Source organism: Protomyctophum bolini (assembly GCF_963924005.1).
Source record: "Protomyctophum bolini genome assembly, chromosome: 4".
In the NCBI taxonomy this organism is placed as follows: domain Eukaryota; kingdom Metazoa; phylum Chordata; class Actinopteri; order Myctophiformes; family Myctophidae; genus Protomyctophum; species Protomyctophum bolini.
In genome coordinates, this window is record NC_137865.1 from 43,704,326 (window position 1) to 43,724,855 (window position 20,530).

General features: G+C 41.9%; 2 protein-coding genes across 2 annotated transcripts; one reads left to right on the forward strand and one right to left on the reverse strand.

Annotated features, from left to right (window-relative positions):
• The first annotated feature begins 111 nt into the window (after positions 1-111).
• On the forward strand, positions 112-13,933 carry utp4 (UTP4 small subunit processome component). The gene is made up of 17 exons (XM_080761794.1): positions 112-209; positions 1,321-1,492; positions 1,630-1,818; positions 2,014-2,098; positions 2,463-2,552; positions 3,416-3,627; positions 4,371-4,542; positions 4,968-5,059; positions 5,161-5,257; positions 6,902-6,966; positions 7,361-7,483; positions 7,667-7,826; positions 8,298-8,404; positions 8,529-8,624; positions 10,020-10,205; positions 12,655-12,765; positions 13,327-13,933. Exons 2-17 carry the CDS (start codon positions 1,334-1,336, stop codon positions 13,441-13,443), a joined length of 2,061 nt encoding a protein of 686 aa, XP_080617920.1. The 5' UTR covers positions 112-209; positions 1,321-1,333; the 3' UTR covers positions 13,444-13,933.
• A 1,001-nt stretch (positions 13,934-14,934) lies between these two features.
• Positions 14,935-19,525, reverse strand: dnaaf4 (dynein axonemal assembly factor 4; the record flags this gene model as incomplete). Its single annotated transcript, XM_080762249.1, has 9 exons — positions 14,935-15,047; positions 15,665-15,770; positions 15,919-16,072; positions 16,158-16,270; positions 16,828-16,970; positions 17,191-17,374; positions 17,511-17,644; positions 18,487-18,634; positions 19,403-19,525. 9 exons carry the CDS (start codon positions 19,523-19,525, stop codon positions 14,935-14,937), a joined length of 1,218 nt encoding a protein of 405 aa, XP_080618375.1.
• Between the last annotated feature and the right edge of the window lie 1,005 nt (positions 19,526-20,530).

A 20,530-nucleotide genomic window follows, 5' to 3' on the forward strand; every position in this document is an offset into this window, starting at 1 on the left:
GACACTTTCCCGCCAGCTAGGCGGAGTTTGTAAGTGGTTTGTAAGTGGTCACTCACGTTCGTGACGTATTTCCGAGTTTGTGCCGGGGGAGAGATTGATTCACGTCCGGTTCAAAGTGCTCCAACGTGGTGGTTGTTCTACTTGTTTTCAACGTGCAGTGGAAGTTTGCAACAAGTAAAAGACATTTCATATCGAAGGGGCTTCATTACGTGAGTATAGAATATATGCTTATGAAATAAACACCGCTAGTTATAGCCTCATATATGTAGTCGTGCTGTGCTGCTAAGTGTGCTTGGCTTTAAAGAGTAATTTGCTAGCGATAGCAGCAGCAGTAATGTAACCTGGACCACTGCTTAGTAACAGCAGGAACAAACCACATGTGATGTGAATACTTTATTAACAGTTTGTAGAAAAAAGCACAGGAAAGTCCACGTTCAGTACAAGGTCTGCTAGTGCTAAGAAGATTTATAACCCAAGAAAGCACTATGTAACCCCGAGTGTTGAAGTAAGGCTGCAATGGAATGCAAGTCCTACCCAGGAACTCGTGTGTGAGACCAAACTTCAGGAGAAAGTCTCGTATTTGGCCAGGCGAGAGTGCTTATGTCACTGTTTCTCAAACTCTTCTCTGACAGTATCCAAATGGATCCGGTTGGTTCATTTATATACTGTGAGTTACAGACTTGTATGGGCCATGAGTCTCAGGACCCCCCCTAGAAGGTAGCCCCCATAGAGTCCCTGGAATTGACTTTGAGAACCACAGGCTTATGTTATGGGCTTGAGGTTGTACTATTTCAACCAGTACCTGACATGACCAGGGTCTAAATCATAGGTCCAAATTGATCAATTGGAAGATTAGGGAGCCCACCCCTAACCACCATTAACTACAGATGTACAGATGGTACAAAAATAGTGCTATAATCATTGAAATAAGTTCCAGATTGCAGCTTACATTTAATTCTCAGTCAGTGGGTCCATTTAATTACCTCATTACATGTGTGTACACTCTCTGAGTTACACCAAGGATTTGACTGTACATTATACTTGTATACTTGTATATTTTTGAGTGGTACAACAATGTGTGTGGGTGGCTGGGTGGGTCTGAGCACGAAAACAGCATGGTTGTTTTTCACCATCTGTGCGCAACCTAACACACACACACACGAACATAACTGATGATTTTGGGTGTGACAGTAGAGGCCGGGTACAGTAGAGGGACCCCCACACGCTAACTCTGTCATTTCTCTACCGTTCCGGACGCGGGTTGGCACCCCCACACAGAGTTACACCATTCACTTCACACGGGTGTGATTTGTTTTCCAGATAGGTGACAAGGATGGGTGAATTCAAAGTGCACCGGGTGAGGTTCTTTGACTACATGCCCAGTGCCATCAGAGCCATGGCGTTCAACGCTCACACACACAGGCTGGCGCTGGCTCGGGCTGACGGCTCGGTGGAGATCTTCAACTTCAAAGACAGCTACTTTCAAGAGAAGGTGGGAGCGACCAGATTGAGAAAAACAACAAATAATTGCGATTACCTCTAATTATTCCGATTAGATGATGATGATGCAACAATTGTGACAACCCTACAAGTGTGTTTATTGTGGTTGTTGTGCTCTGTGTGGTTCAGGTGATCCCAGGGAGTGACGGCAGGACTGTTGAAGCTCTGTGCTACGTGGGAGAGCGTCTGTTCGGCGCCGGGCTGAACGGACAGATCACAGAGTACGACCTGGAGAACCTGAAGCCGAGGTACTCGCTGGAGGCTTACGGAGGACCCATCTGGACCATCAGCAGCAACGGCCAGGGGACACACTTGGCGGTAAGTCAGTCAGTCAGTCAGTCGTCACATGTACAGTCCACTGCACTCGTGACTCAACATAGACCATCATTTAACCACATTGTGTAATAATTGTAATGCTAATGTGCTGTGTACATCTTGAAGACTTCAGTATATGACATCATTGCCGTGATACTATAATGAATAAATATATATATTTTTAAATTGTTTTGTCAGATTGGATGTGAGGATGGGACGGTGAAGTTATATCAAATTACGGAAGATGGCGTTCAGTTTGAAAAAAACTTGGACAGACAGAAGAGTAAGTATATAAAAGTACATTCATAGCCAGGCATGGCGTTTGAGCAGTATTGTATTGTATGGTTTTACAGTCATTCATGTTGCATGCATGATGCTCGATATTATCAATATATGTGTACAACATGATCGTACACACACACATTAAATGAAAAGTAAAACGGAAATTGTTTCTAAAAGAGCACACGTTGCACTTGGTTCTGGCACAATATCTGAGCTGTGTTCTGTTGTGACTTTGTGAAATGTCTTTAATTGAATTAGTTCTGATGTTTTCCTACGTCATATCATCTTTAATCTTTTGATTGGTTTTGATTGATGTTGTCATATCATCTTTAATTGAGTTAGTTTTGATCGATGTTGTCCTATAGGTCGTATCATCTCTCTGTCTTGGCATCCTTCTGGAACACTGCTGGCTGCTGGCATGATGGACATGATCAGAGTCTTTGATGTTCAGTCAGGTGAGCCAACAACAAACGCACCGCAGTGGAATAGGATAAGGTCTTAGCAGGGCAGGGCACTACTTCCACTTTGGCACTTTCAGTAACCATTCTTTAATGTTGTCCTAGACCTAGATGGATCTTATAATTCTATCCGTCTTGGCTTCCTTCAAGTAATCAATGCCAATGCTTTGAAATACTATTGGTAATGGTAAATGGTGCATTTTATACATTCTCACACACACACACACACACACACACACACACACACACACACACACACACACACACACACACACACACACACACACACACACACACACACACACACACACACACATTCATACACTGATGGCGGAGGAAACCATGCAGGGAGGCACCAACCTGCACATCATTCAGGAGCCATTCTGCAGGTTTAGTGTCTTGCTCAAGGACACTTCGACAGAAACTCCGGGGTAGCCCAGGATCGAACTCCCAAGCACCAGGCCGCTCTATAGTCTATGCCTCCTGAGCCACTGCCGCCCAACCGATGGATTGCGAGGACGCGTACACACGTCCTAGCCCTTTTTATTGATATCAAACGGATTTTTTTCTTTTATTTTTGGGTTGGCCTATCCTTCTGCACCATACTCCTTGCTGTTCGAGCTGCCGTTCACTTCCCTAGCGCTCAGAAAGAAAGGCTAATCTAGGGAGCTCTCTGTGGTTTTGACCAGATGGCTATACTTCTGTCTTCATTTCACATTATGCCTCCCGGTTTTTATACTGAACGGAAAGGGGGGGGTGGGGGGCCGTTCAGAGTAAAAGCTGCCATTATCTGCCTGGCACCCCGAGCTCCCATTTTGAAAGAAATCCTGGCGCTGATTGTGTTAAATTGTGTTCTTCAGGCCACCCCACCCAGCGCCTCCTGGTGGACAGGAACGTGGGTTCATCCAGGAACGAGGAGGTGGTGGTCTGGAGCGTGGTCTTCCTGTCCGACCACACCATCGTCAGCGGAGACTCGGCAGGAAAGGTCCAGTTGTGGGACGGCCTCTCTGGAACGCTGGTCAAAACCCACCTGGTGACCAAGTGGGACGTCCTGGCTCTGGCTGTCTCACAGGTGAGCATGTGATGATGATACTTGTCCCATTGTCAGCCTTCTGATTGGTCCCTGGCTGACTAACCAGCAGGCTCTTTCTGCCCTGGCTCCGCCTTATGGAGCTCAAACAGTCTCTATATTTGTACAGAGACTATATATCTTGCTATCAGGAAGAAACCACCTAACTCCAAAATATGTATTTCAAGAAATGTAGAAAACCTTATATTTTGAAAACTAAGCAATACTGCCTCATCAAAGTTGGTGTTGTGACTTTGTCTATTACTTCCATGAGAGGAGGTGGAGCTAGCTGCTTTAGCAGACAGTTTGAGGGTCCAATGGATTTGAGAGGTTTTGTCCGAAGCGCTTTTTACTACTTTTCAGTGGTTCAATATTTTCGAAACAACACACAGACATAAAGGGTGTTCGATAGCACTGATTTATGAAAAATAATCAACAATGGAGTTAGCTGACGGCAATTGTAAATTGTGATATACAAATTAAAAAACAAAGCATTGTGAAAGGTGTTTAAATTCATTGGTTCTCTTCTGGGAGATTAAACATTTTAGCAGCTTGCATTGTAGTGACTTGATGCCCCCCAGTGGTAAACAGTTGGTGGTGAAGGTGATAACATTTTACCTGCACCATAATACTCCACTTTTTAGACTAGTATTTTCTACAAGCAAAAAATATTCTGAAACTTTAGGTAAAAGTAAGGCTTATTTTCCCCATTGAATTCCTTGTATGTGTAAACGTGCGACCAACAGGATGAGAGCAGTCTAATAGCCGGGACGTCAGAGGGCACTGTCGTCCAGTTCCAGTTCATCTCCTCCACCATAGACCAGCAGGACAACACATGGGTCAGAACCAGGACCTTCAAGAACCACACGCATGATGTCCGCGCCCTGGTTCACACCGAGACCGCAGTGGTCTCTGGAGGTCGGTGTCACACAATAATGACTTGCCTTTTGTATTTAGCACTAGCATGACTGAGAGGTCATTTTGACCGTTTCCTTTTAGATTTTGAAGTTGATTATCTTTGCCCATGAAGCTTACATGACCGTCATCATCCATCACCATTCTATCATCTCAGAATTTGTTTTACATCTGAAACATTTTCTAAATATGAATTTAAGCACATGCTACTTCTGTCCCTTTTTTTACTTCAGTCATGCTAGTGACGGTTCATGGGACGAATAATGTACCAGTCATTTAATTTCCCTTGGAATGGATGCCAGGATGAGATACTATTGTGTCATTTTGTCAAAAAGTATTTGAGTGTTCTTCACTTCTTTTCATTTAAATCACTTTATTATGAGGTTATTAATTTCTCCAATAAATTGTGGGTGACTGTCTGCACTCAGGGATGGACACTCAGCTGGTGGTGAGACCTCTGCTGGACAAAGTGGAGAAGAAGACCGCAGAAGCAGCACTGCACAAAATCCTTTTCCCCCATGTGAGTATTGACGTAGTTTAGGAGAAGTCAACATCTCCTTGTAAACTGAGATGATTCCATAACGACTTGACCCTTTCCTTAACAATCTTCCCCCTGTATAGAGGAGCATGGTGTCCTGTGGGAAGAAATCAGGAATACTTCTCTTCCAGTTTCCTGGCCACCTAGAGTTATGGAGAGTGGGAGAGAGTGATGGACATGGTGAGGAAAACCTTTGTTTATTCTCGAAAGAGCAATTGAGGTTCTCCCTCATTTTCAATGATGACGAGATTACATACAGTATATAAAACAATTTAGGACATGCAGGTATAAAACACAAATCAAATCTTCATGTAAGGCATAGAGACATTATACAGACAGTGAGACAAAACATAAGTTAAAAACAGTTACATATTGAGGTAGTGAGGTTCAAAAGCAGGTTATTAAATTGACCATGAGATATTGGGGTATTCATTTTCAATGTTTGCAAAGTGTAAATTGTAAAGTGTTCCATGTGGTCGGGGCATCGAAGCGAAAAGCTGACTTTCCCAGTTCAGATTGTACGGATGTTTAAGCCATTCACTTGAACGGGTCTGGCGAGTATTGATTTTCCATTTTAACAGCAACGTGATGTACGATGGTAGCTTTCCATCAATGGCTTTAAAGATGAACTGGTGCCAGTGCATGGTTCTCCTCTCAGAGAGGGAAGACCAAGCTACTTTATCGTAAAGGGTGCAATGGTGAATGCTGTGCACACGGATTCAGGTTCTCAGACACGCCACGATTTAAATCCCACAGAAGCCAGTGTGTCTTCTTCTATGGAAGCATGTTGCACAGCGGAAATAGCCGATCGAGATATGCTATTTTCGGTAAATGTTTTCAAAAGGTTAGAGCATTTAAAGTGGTCAAAACTAGCATTATGTTTAGAAGAAGCATGTTCCATAAAATCTTAATGGTCTTTTAATAATAGTAAAGGTTTATTAAGCCTCACTGTCTGTGATTTCCTTTCCTGTTTGGCTGTATGTAGAACAGCAGGAACAATATTGCAATACTAAAACAATCATGATGTTACATATTGTGTTAAAGGACCACTTCACCACTTTTCAATATTCATATAATAGGTCCTCACTAATAATCATGATAAAATCGCACGATTTTTTTCCTACTCAGTCTGTGTCTCATAGGAGGGCTGTGGGCAGTTTAGAAACCGTCTTCCAGTGACATTAGGCAGAGTTTTTTTTACAAAAATGTTTAGATTTTCATTATAGTGAGAACGGTGGCTTCCATTTTCGCATTGCAACTTTTCAGGACTAGAAAGCCTGCAGTTTCTATTAGCTTGTATTCCCCATCGATGATGTCACTGGAAGACGGTTTCTGAACTGCCCACAGTCCTATGAGACACAGAGTAGAAAAAACTTGCGCAATTATTTTTCATGATTATTAGTGAGGACCTAGTATATGAAGATAGGTTGAAAAGTGGTGAAGTGGTCCTTTAATTGAGGCCTCCCATCAAGCGTGGGAGGCTCCTATCACACCGTTTCATAAATTGCATAATAGAACGTGGCCATACGGACAATTTTCAGTGGTGAGATTTTATTTTGCTCTCTAATCCATGTGCATAGGCCATCATATCTCCAAAATATTCATCTGCATAAGTCCGTGGTCTGCATTTCTTCCTGTGAGCAACATTTTTGGCAGGTTTCTGACAGTATGCGGGACCCTTCTTTGTTTTTCAAAGATAACCTTTTAAAGTATGCTTTATTGCCTTACGCACCTGTCACTAGCCTTCTGAGGTTTGCATCAGCCTTTTGCTAATATATTCCTGTGAGCATTGGCATTTAAATATTGTGGTTCATGCGTTTCCAGGAAAGCCTGGAGACAGTCTACCCGTGAAGAGACAACCAGAGAAACTCATTCACCTGAAGAGAAAGGTCTGTACTCTGCTCACTTTAGAAAACCCCACGTAGTCTAACTAAAAAAACACACTTAAATTACTTTAGAAATGGCCAGAAGATTTCTCCAGATGTTTTTATAGTTCTTTACTCTTTCAGTTTCCGAATTTCTTGGGGTGTCTATTTGATATCTTAGTTTAATCTTCATATTTGAAACATTGAGAATATTGAAACCCACATTAAAAAAGCACACACTTGAATTACTTTAGAACTGGTCAGAAGATCATTTATCATTTTGTTTTTATCATTGTTTTCTTTTCTTTTTACTCTTTCCGTATTTTTTGGGGTGTCTATTGATACCTTAGTTTAATCTTCATATTTGAAACATTGCGAATACTGAAACTCATAATAATGTAATCATGTGACCCCTTAGGGAGATGACCATATCTGCTGCAGTTCTGTGTCTCCGTGTGGCACCTGGGTAGCGTACTCCACTGTGTCCAGTGTCCGTCTGTACAGAATACACTACGACAACAATAACATCAGCATCAGTAAGGTAAGGCTGGCTGCCAAACAATGAGCCGCATATCTATAAAGTGCTTGTCTACATTTGCCTTTGAAAATAGGGCTGTAGTAAAGTTGTGTTTTGATTTTTGGAATGTATTTGGTGCATTATGTATTCTCATTTAATTCCAACTATAAGGACTATTCTCCTCTCTCTCTCTGTTCCTGCCTCCAGGTGTCCAAGCTGCCTAAGGTCCTTGGCTCTGCCCAGCAGCTGTGCTTCTCCCCAGACTCCTCCAAACTCTTTGCGTCCTCCAGCCAGTCTTCGGTGGTCGTTGTGGCTCTCTGTGGCCAGTCGGAGTGCAAGTATGTGCACACCCTGAAGCCAAAGCAAGGTGAGACACTCACACATGCATAAGGCAATGTTGACTGACTTAACCCATTTTGACCTGAGATCAGATTGTAAAAATGTCTTCTACATCCTGACAGTTTTCTGAAAAAGCTATGTTTCTGTGTCAGTCGTTCTTCGATTAGCTAAAGCATATCATAATGCTAACACCAAAAGGGGTTCCCGTCCAAAATAGGTACTTGACTGTGTGCTTTAAGGCTGTCAACGAATATTCCCTATTTGAATATTACTTTTAATATCAAAAAATAAATGTCAGAAGAATAAAGGTTTGAATTAAAATAAAACATCTGCTGCGCGAGTTCTCGGGTTCTCGCGAGACTCCTGCTGAGATCACAGAGGCGTCTGTCTGAGAGGCTCTACTCATAATCTCATCATATCTTCAAGTTAGGCTAATATTGGAAAGTCATTTTTGGGCCAGTTCTGACAGCTCTAGTGTGGGTCTCCTTTTTGTCCCCAGGTTCAAAACAGGCAATTCACCTGATGTGTGCCAGTGAGGATGGAAAATGGCTAGCTACCGCTAATGCCGACTGCCACATCCATGTCTACAACCTACACACACAAAAGGTGAGTCAAGACTTTATCGTTTTTACGCTCTACCTGGGTTCATTTATACTGAATACAAGTGCATGAGTTCATGCCTTTTTATACAACAGTAGTGACCCTTCACATTTTTTGTGTGTGTGTGCAGCTTCATTGTAAAGTTCCAGCATACAGCTCCTGTCCCACTGCTATGGCTATCCACCCCACAGCAGGCAACCTGTTCATGGTGCACGCTGACCAACAGGTGAGTGCATTCAAAAATCTGCCACTTGACCAAGCTGTGAAATATGACAGGTTGAGAACGGACTGGATTTCAACTGTTTCAAACAGCCATTCCTATCCACTGAAACTAGTGCAATCAAAGTTAATGTTCATGATGTTTTTTATATTTATTAATTATACTATTGTTGACACCCGGACTTGAACCTGGGTCTCCCGCGTGATAAGCCAACATCTAAGCCAAAAAGATATCCCTGTGACTTTAGGCCATCAGGCTGAGGTTGTGAGCCACTCTGCGACGCTATATGTATTACAATTAATTTATAACGACTACAACAAAGTCTAATAAACAATATTAGTTAAGGAGATGGCACATTAAGTTGGATGTCCTTAAATAAATAAATAAGACTACAGCCGATTTCATTAATAAGGCAAAATGTACGATGTTCATGATGGACATGCATTCTTGCTGCACATTGGCACCGAACGGGGTAAGAGACATTTTGAGGCAGTGTGCAAATGCAAAGTTAATGGAAGGACGCAAATTAAAAGTGATTTCACTCCAGGCAACATGAAATGAAATGCGGCGGTAAAATGAACACAAGATGACAACAATTTCTCAACTCGACGGAAAATGTGCCCGCAGCGGTAAACAGAAAAGCCCATCAGATTTATGCTGACCTCTACATAACAGCTTCTGAGCTTTAGGTGCCTGTGGACACTCTGGCCAGGCCCACTGGTACATCTACATATTGTAATGGAAAACCGACAAGCCATGGCAAATGGAATCCATTTAACCCATTTAGACCTGACGTCGAAATTTAAAAAAATGTCTTTGTCAATTTTCTGAAATACCTCATGTTTCTATATCAGTGGTTATCAATATTTCATGTCAAGGACCCCAAAGAATTATATGTAATTTGCCGCCGACCCCCATCTGAAAATATGTTGTTCCAGGGACCCCCGCAGAAGCAAAGATTTGAGTTAAAAACGCTCTGAAAGAATATATATTCAAAGACTTGCACCACATTTTCTTGATTTTTCAAAAATAGCAGAGCTACAAGTTCGTATGAGCTTGTAGATCTGCTATTTTTCAATAGCTAAATTATAACATAATACAGTATGTAACCACCAAAAGGGGTTCCCACTCAATATGGGTTAAGTGTTTTACTGGTTAAAATCTAAATGCCACACTTGCTGCAGGGTGCAAAATGGTAAATGGTGCATTCGTAAAGCACCTTCACCCAAAGCGCGTCACGACGTGTCTTACATTCACCTGTCAGTGGCAACCATGCAAGGCTCATTGGGAGCAGTTGGGGTTCAGTGTCTTGTTCGAGGACACCTCGACAAAAACAAAGCTCCAGTAGCTCATTATGTCCATCACAAAATGGTCGTTTTCTCTTTTCTTTTGGTCGTCCAGGTGTTCGAGTACTCCCTAGGGAAGAAGGAGTACACCGAGTGGAGTAGAAAGCTCCAGAAACAAGGCCTCCATCCGCTGTGGTTCCAGCGGGACACGCCCATAACGGACGTCGCGTACAGTCCCACCAACCCCGACCACGTCATCCTGCATGACCTTTACATGTTCTGCCTCATTGACCAGAGTCTGGTATGTAGCTAGACCTAGTAGTTACTGACCCATGTAAAGGTTTACATGTTCTGCCTCATTGACCAGAGTCTGGTATGTAGCTAGACCTAGTAGTTACTGACCCATGTAAAGGTTTACATGTTCTGCCTCATTGACCAGAGTCTGGTATGTAGCTAGACCTAGTAGTTACTGACCCATGTAAAGATGTACATGTTCTGCCTCATTGACCAGAGTCTGGTATGTAGCTAGACCTAGTAGTTACTGACCCATGTAAAGGTTTACATGTTCTGCCTCATTGACCAGAGTCTGGTATGTAGCTAGACCTAGTAGTAACTGACCCATGTAAAGGTTTACATGTTCTGCCTCATTGACCAGAGTCTGGTATGTAGATAGACCTAGTAGTTACTGACCCATGTAAAGGTTTACATGTTCTGCCTCATTGACCAGAGTCTGGTATGTAGCTAGACCTAGTAGTTACTGACCCATGTAGAGATTTACTGTACATGTTCTGCCTCATTGACCAGAGTCTGGTATGTAGCTAGACCTAGTAGTTACTGACCCATGTAAAGGTTTACATGTTCTGCCTCATTGACCAGAGTCTGGTATGTAGCTAGACCTAGTAGTTACTGACCCATGTAAAGGTTTACATGTTCTGCCTCATTGACCAGTCTGGTATGTAGCTAGACCTAGTAGTTACTGACCCATGTAAAGGTTTACATGTTCTGCCTCATTGACCAGAGTCTGGTATGTAGCTAGACCTAGTAGTTACTGACCCATGTAAAGGTTTACATGTTCTGCCTCATTGACCAGAGTCTGGTATGTAGCTAGACCTAGTAGTAACTGACCCATGTAAAGGTTTACATGTTCTGCCTCATTGACCAGAGTCTGGTATGTAGATAGACCTAGTAGTTACTGACCCATGTAAAGGTTTACATGTTCTGCCTCATTGACCAGAGTCTGGTATGTAGCTAGACCTAGTAGTTACTGACCCATGTAGAGATTTACTGTACATGTTCTGCCTCATTGACCAGAGTCTGGTATGTAGCTAGACCTAGTAGTTACTGACCCATGTAGAGATTTACTGTACATGTTCTGCCTCATTGACCAGAGTCTGGTATGTAGCTAGACCTAGTAGTTACTGACCCATGTAAAGGTTTACATGTTCTGCCTCATTGACCAGAGTCTGGTATGTAGCTAGACCTAGTAGTTACTGACCCATGTAAAGATTTACATGTTCTGCCTCATTGACCAGAGTCTGGTATGTAGCTAGACCTAGTAGTTACTGACCCATGTAAAGGTTTACATGTTCTGCCTCATTGACCAGAGTCTGGTATGTAGCTAGACCTAGTAGTTACTGACCCATGTAAAGGTTTACATGTTCTGCCTCATTGACCAGTCTGGTATGTAGCTAGACCTAGTAGTTACTGACCCATGTAAAGGTTTACATGTTCTGCCTCATTGACCAGAGTCTGGTATGTAGCTAGACCTAGTAGTTACTGACCCATGTAAAGGTTTACATGTTCTGCCTCATTGACCAGAGTCTGGTATGTAGCTAGACCTAGTAGTTACTGACCCATGTAAAGGTTTACATGTTCTGCCTCATTGACCAGTCTGGTAAGTAGCTAGACGGATATATAGATAATTTATTGATCCCGAAGGAAATTTGTTTTGTCCAACAGCTCCAGTGATGAACATATACAAATACATTACATCATAGAAAGCAGTAAAAAAAAAAAGGCAATATCTATAAGTTCAAAAAGCCATGAGTTAAAAAGTACAACACCAAAAAAAAGCAAAGCAAATACGTCAACTGACCAACCCCCTCCCTCCTCGTTTCCCCCCCACGGCCCCCATTGATTCATTATATAGTCTAATGGCCCTTAATGGGATAAAGGAGTTCTTAAGTCTATCTGTGCTGCATGTCTGGGATAAAAAACCTGTTACTGAATTTGCTGTTCTGAGAATAAAGTATCTGTGTGCAGTGGGTGACTAACATCGTCCAGGATGGCTATAGTGTCTTGGCCAGAGTCCTCTCCTCTGCCATCACTGCCACAGAGTCAGGCTTGGTCCCGTCACCTTGCCTGCTCGCTCAATCAGTGTGTCTAGTCTGGCTGTGGGTTACTGACCCATGTAAAGATTTACATGTTCTGCCTCATTGACCAGAGTCTGTTATGTAGCTAGACTGAGTTACTGACCTATGTAGAGATTTACTGTGCTCAAGTTGTGTGAAAGTGGTATTTCACTTTAAAACACTTCTGGGGTTATTTGGATGTCTACTCTGGATTTCATTTTGTGTGTGCATCCCAGACCGTTTTTAAGTTGTTACCATTTTATCAGTAAAAGTATGTACAAGAGCTTGTTACAAAATAAAAACATTGGATCCATTGGAACATTTCCTGAAAAGTAATGGTTTCCACCCGACAGCCATGACTTAAAACGTTCCTTTTGTGTCTCCTCCTCTTCCCTTCAGCCGCTCCCTGATCAGACCACTATACTGTCCAATCAGATGACTCTAAAGGCTCTGCCCGAGCAGGAGAGGAGCAGACATAGCCACGCCTTCAAGATAACCAGGCTCTTCCAGGTAGGAATATTATCATCATTACGGTAAATGGACCAGGCTGGAACTCCACAAGTAATGGTGGGGCCAACACAGACAGTGGTGTAGGCCAGGCCAGTGGGTCGCAAACATAAGAGAAGATTTGTCAACATTCTTTGAAAATAGCAGATCTACAGTACCTAATTAGTAAATGCATCACCATTGAGGCGTGTTGAGAGGTTTTAATTGGTTTTCAAATGGTCTTGTTTTGCTGGGGACCAGGGGACCCCCTAGAACCCATTAGCCCCTAGTATTTTGTATGTCTCTGATTATTTAAAGAATCTAAATACAGGCCCAGGCGGTGGCGTAACCGTCTGGGCACCCGACTGGTAATCCAGTCGCAGTGTGCCGCGGGTTCGACTCCCGAGCCCCGACACGGCCTTTACTGCATGTCTTCCCCCATCTCTCTCCCGTTTCCTGTCAGCCTACTGTCTGTCCCTTCAAAAAACCAATAAAACTAATAAAAATATCTTAAAAAAAGAATCTACTGTAAATACATAGTAAAGAAAACATTTGACAACTTTTATTAATCTTTTCCCCCTGTAGCACATACTGTGTGTGAGCTTTCTGGAGGACGGGTCTCTGGTGGTGGTGGAGCGTCCTTTATTAGACATTTCTACTCAGTTGCCTGCACCGGTTCGACAGAAGAAGTTTGCCACCTAAAGGAAGAGAACGTCTCAGGATCTAGACTAGAGGTGGATCAGAAGACGTTGGAACTGGACAGAGAACTGGACAGAGAACAACTAAAGCCTTGGTGGCGGCGGTGGCTCAGGGGTAGAGTGGCTGGATGGTCACCGCAAGGTTGCCAGTTCGAACCCGGGCTCCCCCAGAGTTAGTGTTGAAGTGTCCTTGAGCAAGACACTGAACCCCTAATTGCTCCTGATGTGCTGGTTGGTGCCTTGCATGGTTTCCGCTGCCATCGGTGTATGAATGTGTGTGTGTGTGTGTGAATGGGTGAATGTAATGCACATTCTATGTAAAGCGCCTTGGATAAAGGCGCTATATAAATGCACCATTTAACATTTTGGTCACACTTGGTAGTGCATGATTGACACAACAAAAACGGCAGATCTGCAAGCTCACGACCCTTTACAGCACGGTGCGTTGTGAGCTTGTAATGTAGACATTTCAACAAGTATAATTTATAGTCCGAGGCGAAGAAACATCTGCGGATCACTGCCTAACACCGGGGCTCCACCGGGCGCGTCAGTGTCGCGTCTCCGTCAGGGGATGTTCCCGTTTTAATCAATGAAGGGTGGCTCCACTGCTCGCGTTGCGTGACGGTTCGTTTTTTGACGCACGCGATGGAGGCGCAACGCGCCCGGTGGAGCCCCGGCGTAATACTGTGTTTGTTTAGCTTTTGCTGCAGCAGTCGATTGCAGTGCTAATACTGTATACTTTTGAAAGTTAGTCTCAAAAAATGCCATTCCTGGACAGCCCCAAGAAACTGTTCTTTTGGCGGACCATTTTACCTGAAGAGCTTCACATCCCCGAGAGCACATCATCATCATCATGACATCTGAAGTACAGGTGGTGTAAAATACCCCAAACACTGGGCAGTGTCAGTGAAATGATCTAAATTATATAATATTATATATGAAAATGTATAATTCTGTTTCCAAATCAATAAGTTAACAGGGGAAGATAGTTTAGGCAACTCGTACTGAGCCATTGTCGGTTGGTGTCACACTGCTTCCGTGCTTGCACGGTTTGATAATGGGAATAAATGAATTTATTTACTGGCAATGTTTGTTTATTTTGGATTTTGTACAGATTTTACAAGATGACATTATCGAACCAACAAAAAGGTAGGAGCGCACACCAGTAGTGGGGAGGTGCTGACCGCAGGAGATAAAACTATGACTGAAAAAGGGAAGAGGCAGCACAGCAGCCTTCTTCAGTTGCCTTCTTCATTCCCTGAAGAAGGCAACTTGTTGCCGAAACGTTGGAAAAATACAAATGTGATGGCATCGTGACTACGAGCTGTGCTGCGTCTTCCCTTTTTCAGTCACAAGATGACATGAAATGGAAAAACCTAGAAGAAATCAAGGTTTTCTGCTTGTCGCATTAATGGATTAGGTGTAATGTAGTGTGTAGTCCCATGTTCTCCGTGGTGAAGGGCCACTGTGTTTGGGTGGAGGAGACGAACATGTACTAAAGAACAACACTGTCACTTCCTTGAATAATGAGTCTGATTCTTTGTGCGTCCGCTTGTAGGGATTCATTATGAGGAGAAATCAGCAAAGCAGCTTGGTAATCCTGAAGGCCTGTAAAAACAAAAACATTGTCCCAAAACATATTAGTTGGTAGTATGTATGTACTGTAGGTCATCAGAACAGGTGAGTACAGGACGGCTATTGAGTTATTACTGTGTAGACTACAAGGCTGCTTAACCACTTTAACACTGGCATCGCTATTTTGGGCATGTCATAAATCTTAGGAAATGTTAAAGAATTATCGAGCTAAATAGATCTACAAGCTCACAACTTATCACATCTTTACGAGTTGTTGGCTTGTAGATCGGCTATTTTTGGCATTTGTTGCATGACTAAGTTCATAGGGTCCAAAGTGGTTAATGACCAACTTCTTGGAAGTCAAGATTATTTCTTCCGATAGAGGGTATGCGCATGCTTAAAGTGAATGGCACATCGAGTGGCAAAGCAACATGCAAAGTGAGTTTAACATTGTCAAGGCCAGAAAGTAGTTTGTCGCCACTCAGTGGGCATTCCTGCATAACTTCCAGGTTTGATGATGTCACGTGCATACCCTCTATTCAGTATGTGTCTGTGACACTAACATCCAGACATTTTAGAATGGTTCATAAAGAGAGTAAATTAAAGCGAGCATGTTGTCTAGTAGGAGCCTAGCTCCAGCTGTTACAAACCTTCTGCGTGGAGCTCCAGCTCACAGAAAGCTGTGCCACGCCGCACGTGCGCTCTTGCTCTGGCAGCCATGTTGTCAGCAACCGGGGGAGTCAGTAGATCAAGTGCCTGATGAAAAGGATCGGTGGGTGTATCATGTATTTGTAATTTATTTTGCCAATTTAGGTCACTTAGACTAAGTGTTTTAAGAATGCAAGTTGTGTTCTGTGATAGGCAATAAAGGTTGACGGATCCATGGTATAGCTGCCATACAGACCTGGGAGGAATCCTCGATGGCTTTGTGAAGATTTCTTAGTTTCAGGTGACAGGCAGCCCTGTTTGAATACAAGGCTGGGATCTTTCGGTTCAGCTTGATCGCGAGGTTATAGGCATTTATTGCACCCAGATAGTTGCCGGTTGAAAAACATTTGCTGTAGGGACAAAAATGGAGTGAAATAACGGATGTATCCAAAAACTCTTGCATGTATTTAATGCTGGAAATTTTCCATCACATACTCTCCTTTCTCCTTCAACCAGTCTGGGTTCCTCTCGTCCTCGTTCAAGTCTTTCAGTTCTAGTGCAAGGTCTGCACTTACTGCACGTCTTGCTTCAGCTTGCTTTTTGAGCCACTGTTTGAACAAAAGATTGGTTCACATTTGGAATGATGATTTCATTCTGGACAAAGACATTGCCTTCCATCTCGTATAATGTAGCTATCAGTTCGGCTTTCATGGTCAATTATGTGCGTAGATGGGGAGTAATAGCAAATCATCTGTGCATCGACCTAACTCTGGGCAATAATGAGAACGACTACATCTGTGGCAGTATTCATTTAATCATTTCATCATATTCGGTTTTCTGCGTTTCACTGATTAGTGAGCACTGGGAAGATTCTTCCCCTTGACCCAACCACTAAAATAAGTAATGTTAAACTTCCTCACCACATCTAAGTCATGTAAAGATGTTTTATATTTTACTTACGGTATATAAAGCTTGTGAATAAGCTGTCTTCAAGTTTGAGACATCTTTATTGGCTACCATAATTCTGCTTTTTCATATAACCTTGCACAACGCCTTCCAACACCCATCTCTGCATAAAACCAGCCAGGACCTTATCACTTAATCCTCTTTTATAATCCATGCAAGGATCTGCTGACTGGCAATGAAGATAATAAAAATCCCTCACCTCTTCCTCTTCTGGCAGTCTGGATTCTCTGAGTGCTGTGGGGAAAACTCTTGGGGTAAATTTGAGTTGAATATTTCCAAAGGATCTCGGAGCAGGCAAATCCTTTTTTTTCTTCCTGCTTGCTTCATGGCCGCTTCTTTGATCTGCATGCAGAGATATAAATGAATACATTAGGGCAGAAATATATCGATATTTAGAACAAATTACGGAATATCGAGAAGTGAGTCCCCAGCCCAAAACGTTGAGAACCCCTGCTCTAGGCCATAGATTTGAAGTCTATAATCGTAATCACCCAGCCCTGGCTATGATGCTTGTATTGAAAGAAACCGTGCAGTGAAATGGACCATGCAGTGCAATTCTTACCACATTTGACTGCGAGTCCACATGACGCATTTGTTTTATCCAACTTGGTTCTTGGACATGGCATTTTGACTTGGGGTTCTTTGACTGCATCTTTTTTCTCCTTCCACGCCTCCAGTTCTGCTGTCGCTTTCTCACGCTCATCATTTTTCATTTTCTGGATCCTGTCTCTCTCTTCCTGGTCAAGCTGAACACAATGATAATTATGATGATGACAGTATTAAAAACAAACATTGTAAAATGATTGCTGACTGTGCAGAATTGCACAGAGAGAGAGGGGGAGAGAGAGAGAGAGAGCCCTGACTAGTCCGTGAGAAACATACCCTCATCATTGTTTCCAATGCATATTTCTTTTCGTCTTGCCTTTTTGCAGCCTTGGCTTTGGTCTCCATTGCCAGCTTCTCCTGGGCATTCAGGAGTGCCCTCTCTCTGATTTCTTTCATTTTATCTTTATTGTCTGGAACAGGTTACCATGTTAACATACAGTATCTTTCATTTTATCTTTATTGTCTGGAACAGTTACCATGTTAACATACAGTAGGCCATCTTTGTCCATTGGTCACAAGAACAATGCAGTAAAGTCAGTGGTGGAAAGAAGTACTGTACTTGGGTACAATTTCAAGGTATTTGAACTATACTTTTTTCCAATTTCCAATACTTTTACTTCTACTCCACTACATCTCAGGGGCATTTATTTTAAACTTTTTAATCCACTACATTTATTTGAAAACATTAGCAGTTTGTAGATTTGGGTTATTATTACAAAACATACATTACATTAACCACTTCAACCCTATATATATTTTGGCAATTTGAAAATAGCCGATCTACAAGCTCACAATGCGTCAAAATATTTTTATACATTTGAAAACTACTTGAATGAATACTTTTACTTTTGGTAAATGCTTTTATTTTGAATCAAGTTACTTGTAACAGTATTTATATATTGCAGTATTGATACTTTTACTTAAGTAATGTGGTAAAAGGGTGTGCTTTAATACAGTGGTTCCCAAAGTGGGGTCCGGGGACCCCCAGGGGTCGTTGAGGGAGTTCCAGGGGGTCCCCAGCTAAATGATAGTTTGGAACCAAATGGACCCTTATGGGTCTGGAACTATTTGGTTTCATTTGTACACTCTCAGAGTTAAATTAACATTTTACAATATACACTGGGGGTCCCAGAGATAGAAATGCCATTAAATGGAGGGCCATAAACTAAATCACTGCTCCACGGGGCTAATTAGTGTCAATTTGGGGGTCCTTGACATGAAAAGGTTTACGAACCACTGCTTTAATACTTACAGTTACATATCATCAGATGCTCCCACATTCTGGCGGTCCTCTTCTGCAGGATGATGATGGCAACGCCATTTCCGATCTTCGCAATGCTTTTATCATCAATGACCGGTTCAAACAGGAACGCTTCAAACAGGAAGGGTGGGAAATGGACCTGTGCAAAGAGGAAAGTTAACTTTTGACTCCACTACTTTATTTGATTTGATTTGATACAAAAACAATACAAAAGAAACACAAAATATAAAAAGTAAGTGCTAAAAGGAGGCAAGAAGCCCAAAGGGCTATAAGAGGCCTTGACCTATGTGTCATAACATAATAAAAACATACCGGTATTTGTATAATTTACAAATAACATGATTGCAGTATAATTTAAAAAAAAAAAGGATTACCTTTAACATGATTATTAATTGAAAATGGATTGCCAACATAGTTATAGGAAGGTAAAGTATATTGTTAATTAAAATATCTGATTTGAATGTTTATTATATGGATGTTCTGGAAAATCTTTTTCAGAATCTTTTTATGTCTAAATTTCAATACAGCATTGTATTTATTTAAAAACATGTAGGCTACATTTGAAATACCTATGTATGTTTTAAAAGCAATTTTTGACTGAGCAACTCTCACTTATAGGCAGGGTAGGCTAAAGGGATATTTAATTTATAGGCAGGGTAGGCTAAAGGGATATTTATTTTCTTAAAAGAAAATAAATGTGTTGGCTCTAGTCTATATCCTGATATTCATTGCTGCATGTTTGTCTCATAGCTCTTTAGTAAAACAGAAAATGCCTTTTCAGGTTTGGAACTTAGAATTTAGACACCCAGGACTTATTAGGACTCCCGATGGATGCAGTGGAATTAGGAGTCCTAATAGCGTGCGTAATAGTACACGGATGGCCCTGAGATTAATTTAAGTGAATTACCTTTAGATATTCGTCTGTAGAGATGACGTCCACTTTCGCAGCTTTCGTACCCTTTACAGGTACATTTATGTAAACAGTCGATTCGGTCTGTGTCCATGAGTAGTCTTTAATGATCAATGGCATTTCCAAATCCGCTCCAACAATGAGGCGCGTATAGGCAGCAACAGCCGCAAGTGAAGTGAGGAATGTTTCCAAATCTTTGTCGAAATTTTCTAAAGCTATGATGTATTTCAAGTCAAGAGGACTTTCTTTGACCTTTTGTCGAAGAATTGTAGCCTAGTAGTTCCAGGAAGCAAGCTCGGGAAGTAGGCAAGTCTAATTCTCGTGTTGCGTCTCGTTACCATAGCAACAACCAGTGAGCGTGCACCATAGAGGCGTGCACGCAGATGTTTTTACCTAGCTGCTCTTACAACCAATCCTCCATAAAAACCAGCAGAGGGCGCTGTTTCCTTTTCCATTTATTTTGGCAACGGTTATTGGGACCCCACTTCCCAGATTGTATCTGCATAAATAACTAAGTAAGGGCCTTTTTTAAATGATGATGTATGTGTGTTTAGATCATACTGTCAAGTGGCTAATTGAGAGTCAAAATCACAAGTGATCAACAAAATAATATTTATTAATTGAGCAATGAGCATGCTAGAATACTTACAATATCTAACAGCCTAACTGTTACTGTTTGGACATGATTGAGACATGTGTATAGAACAAATAATACATAGGCCTATAGACCGCAGAACAACAAGGAAACAAAATTAGTGACACTAAATAATCATACTGTTTAACAGAATCAGTAAAACTATAAAATACAATAGGTTCTTTCATGGCAAAAACGCAAGATAAGTTTAAAGGGATAGTTCATCCAAAAAAAGATTAGTTTTTCTATCGATTACTCCCCCCATGGAGACTTTCATTCATTGTGTTTGTTTTTTGTCGCATTCCTATATTATTATAGGCCTATATAATAATTGGATGACCAGCAGTGTTTCCTTATGGAGACACAAGTCTCCTTTGTAGTATGGGGTGAGTAGGCTCCTAATCGATAGAAGAAAAGTAATGTTTGGGGTGAACAACCTCTTTAAGCTGATCTTGTCAACCATCTACAGTCCATCCATCCAGAATGGATAG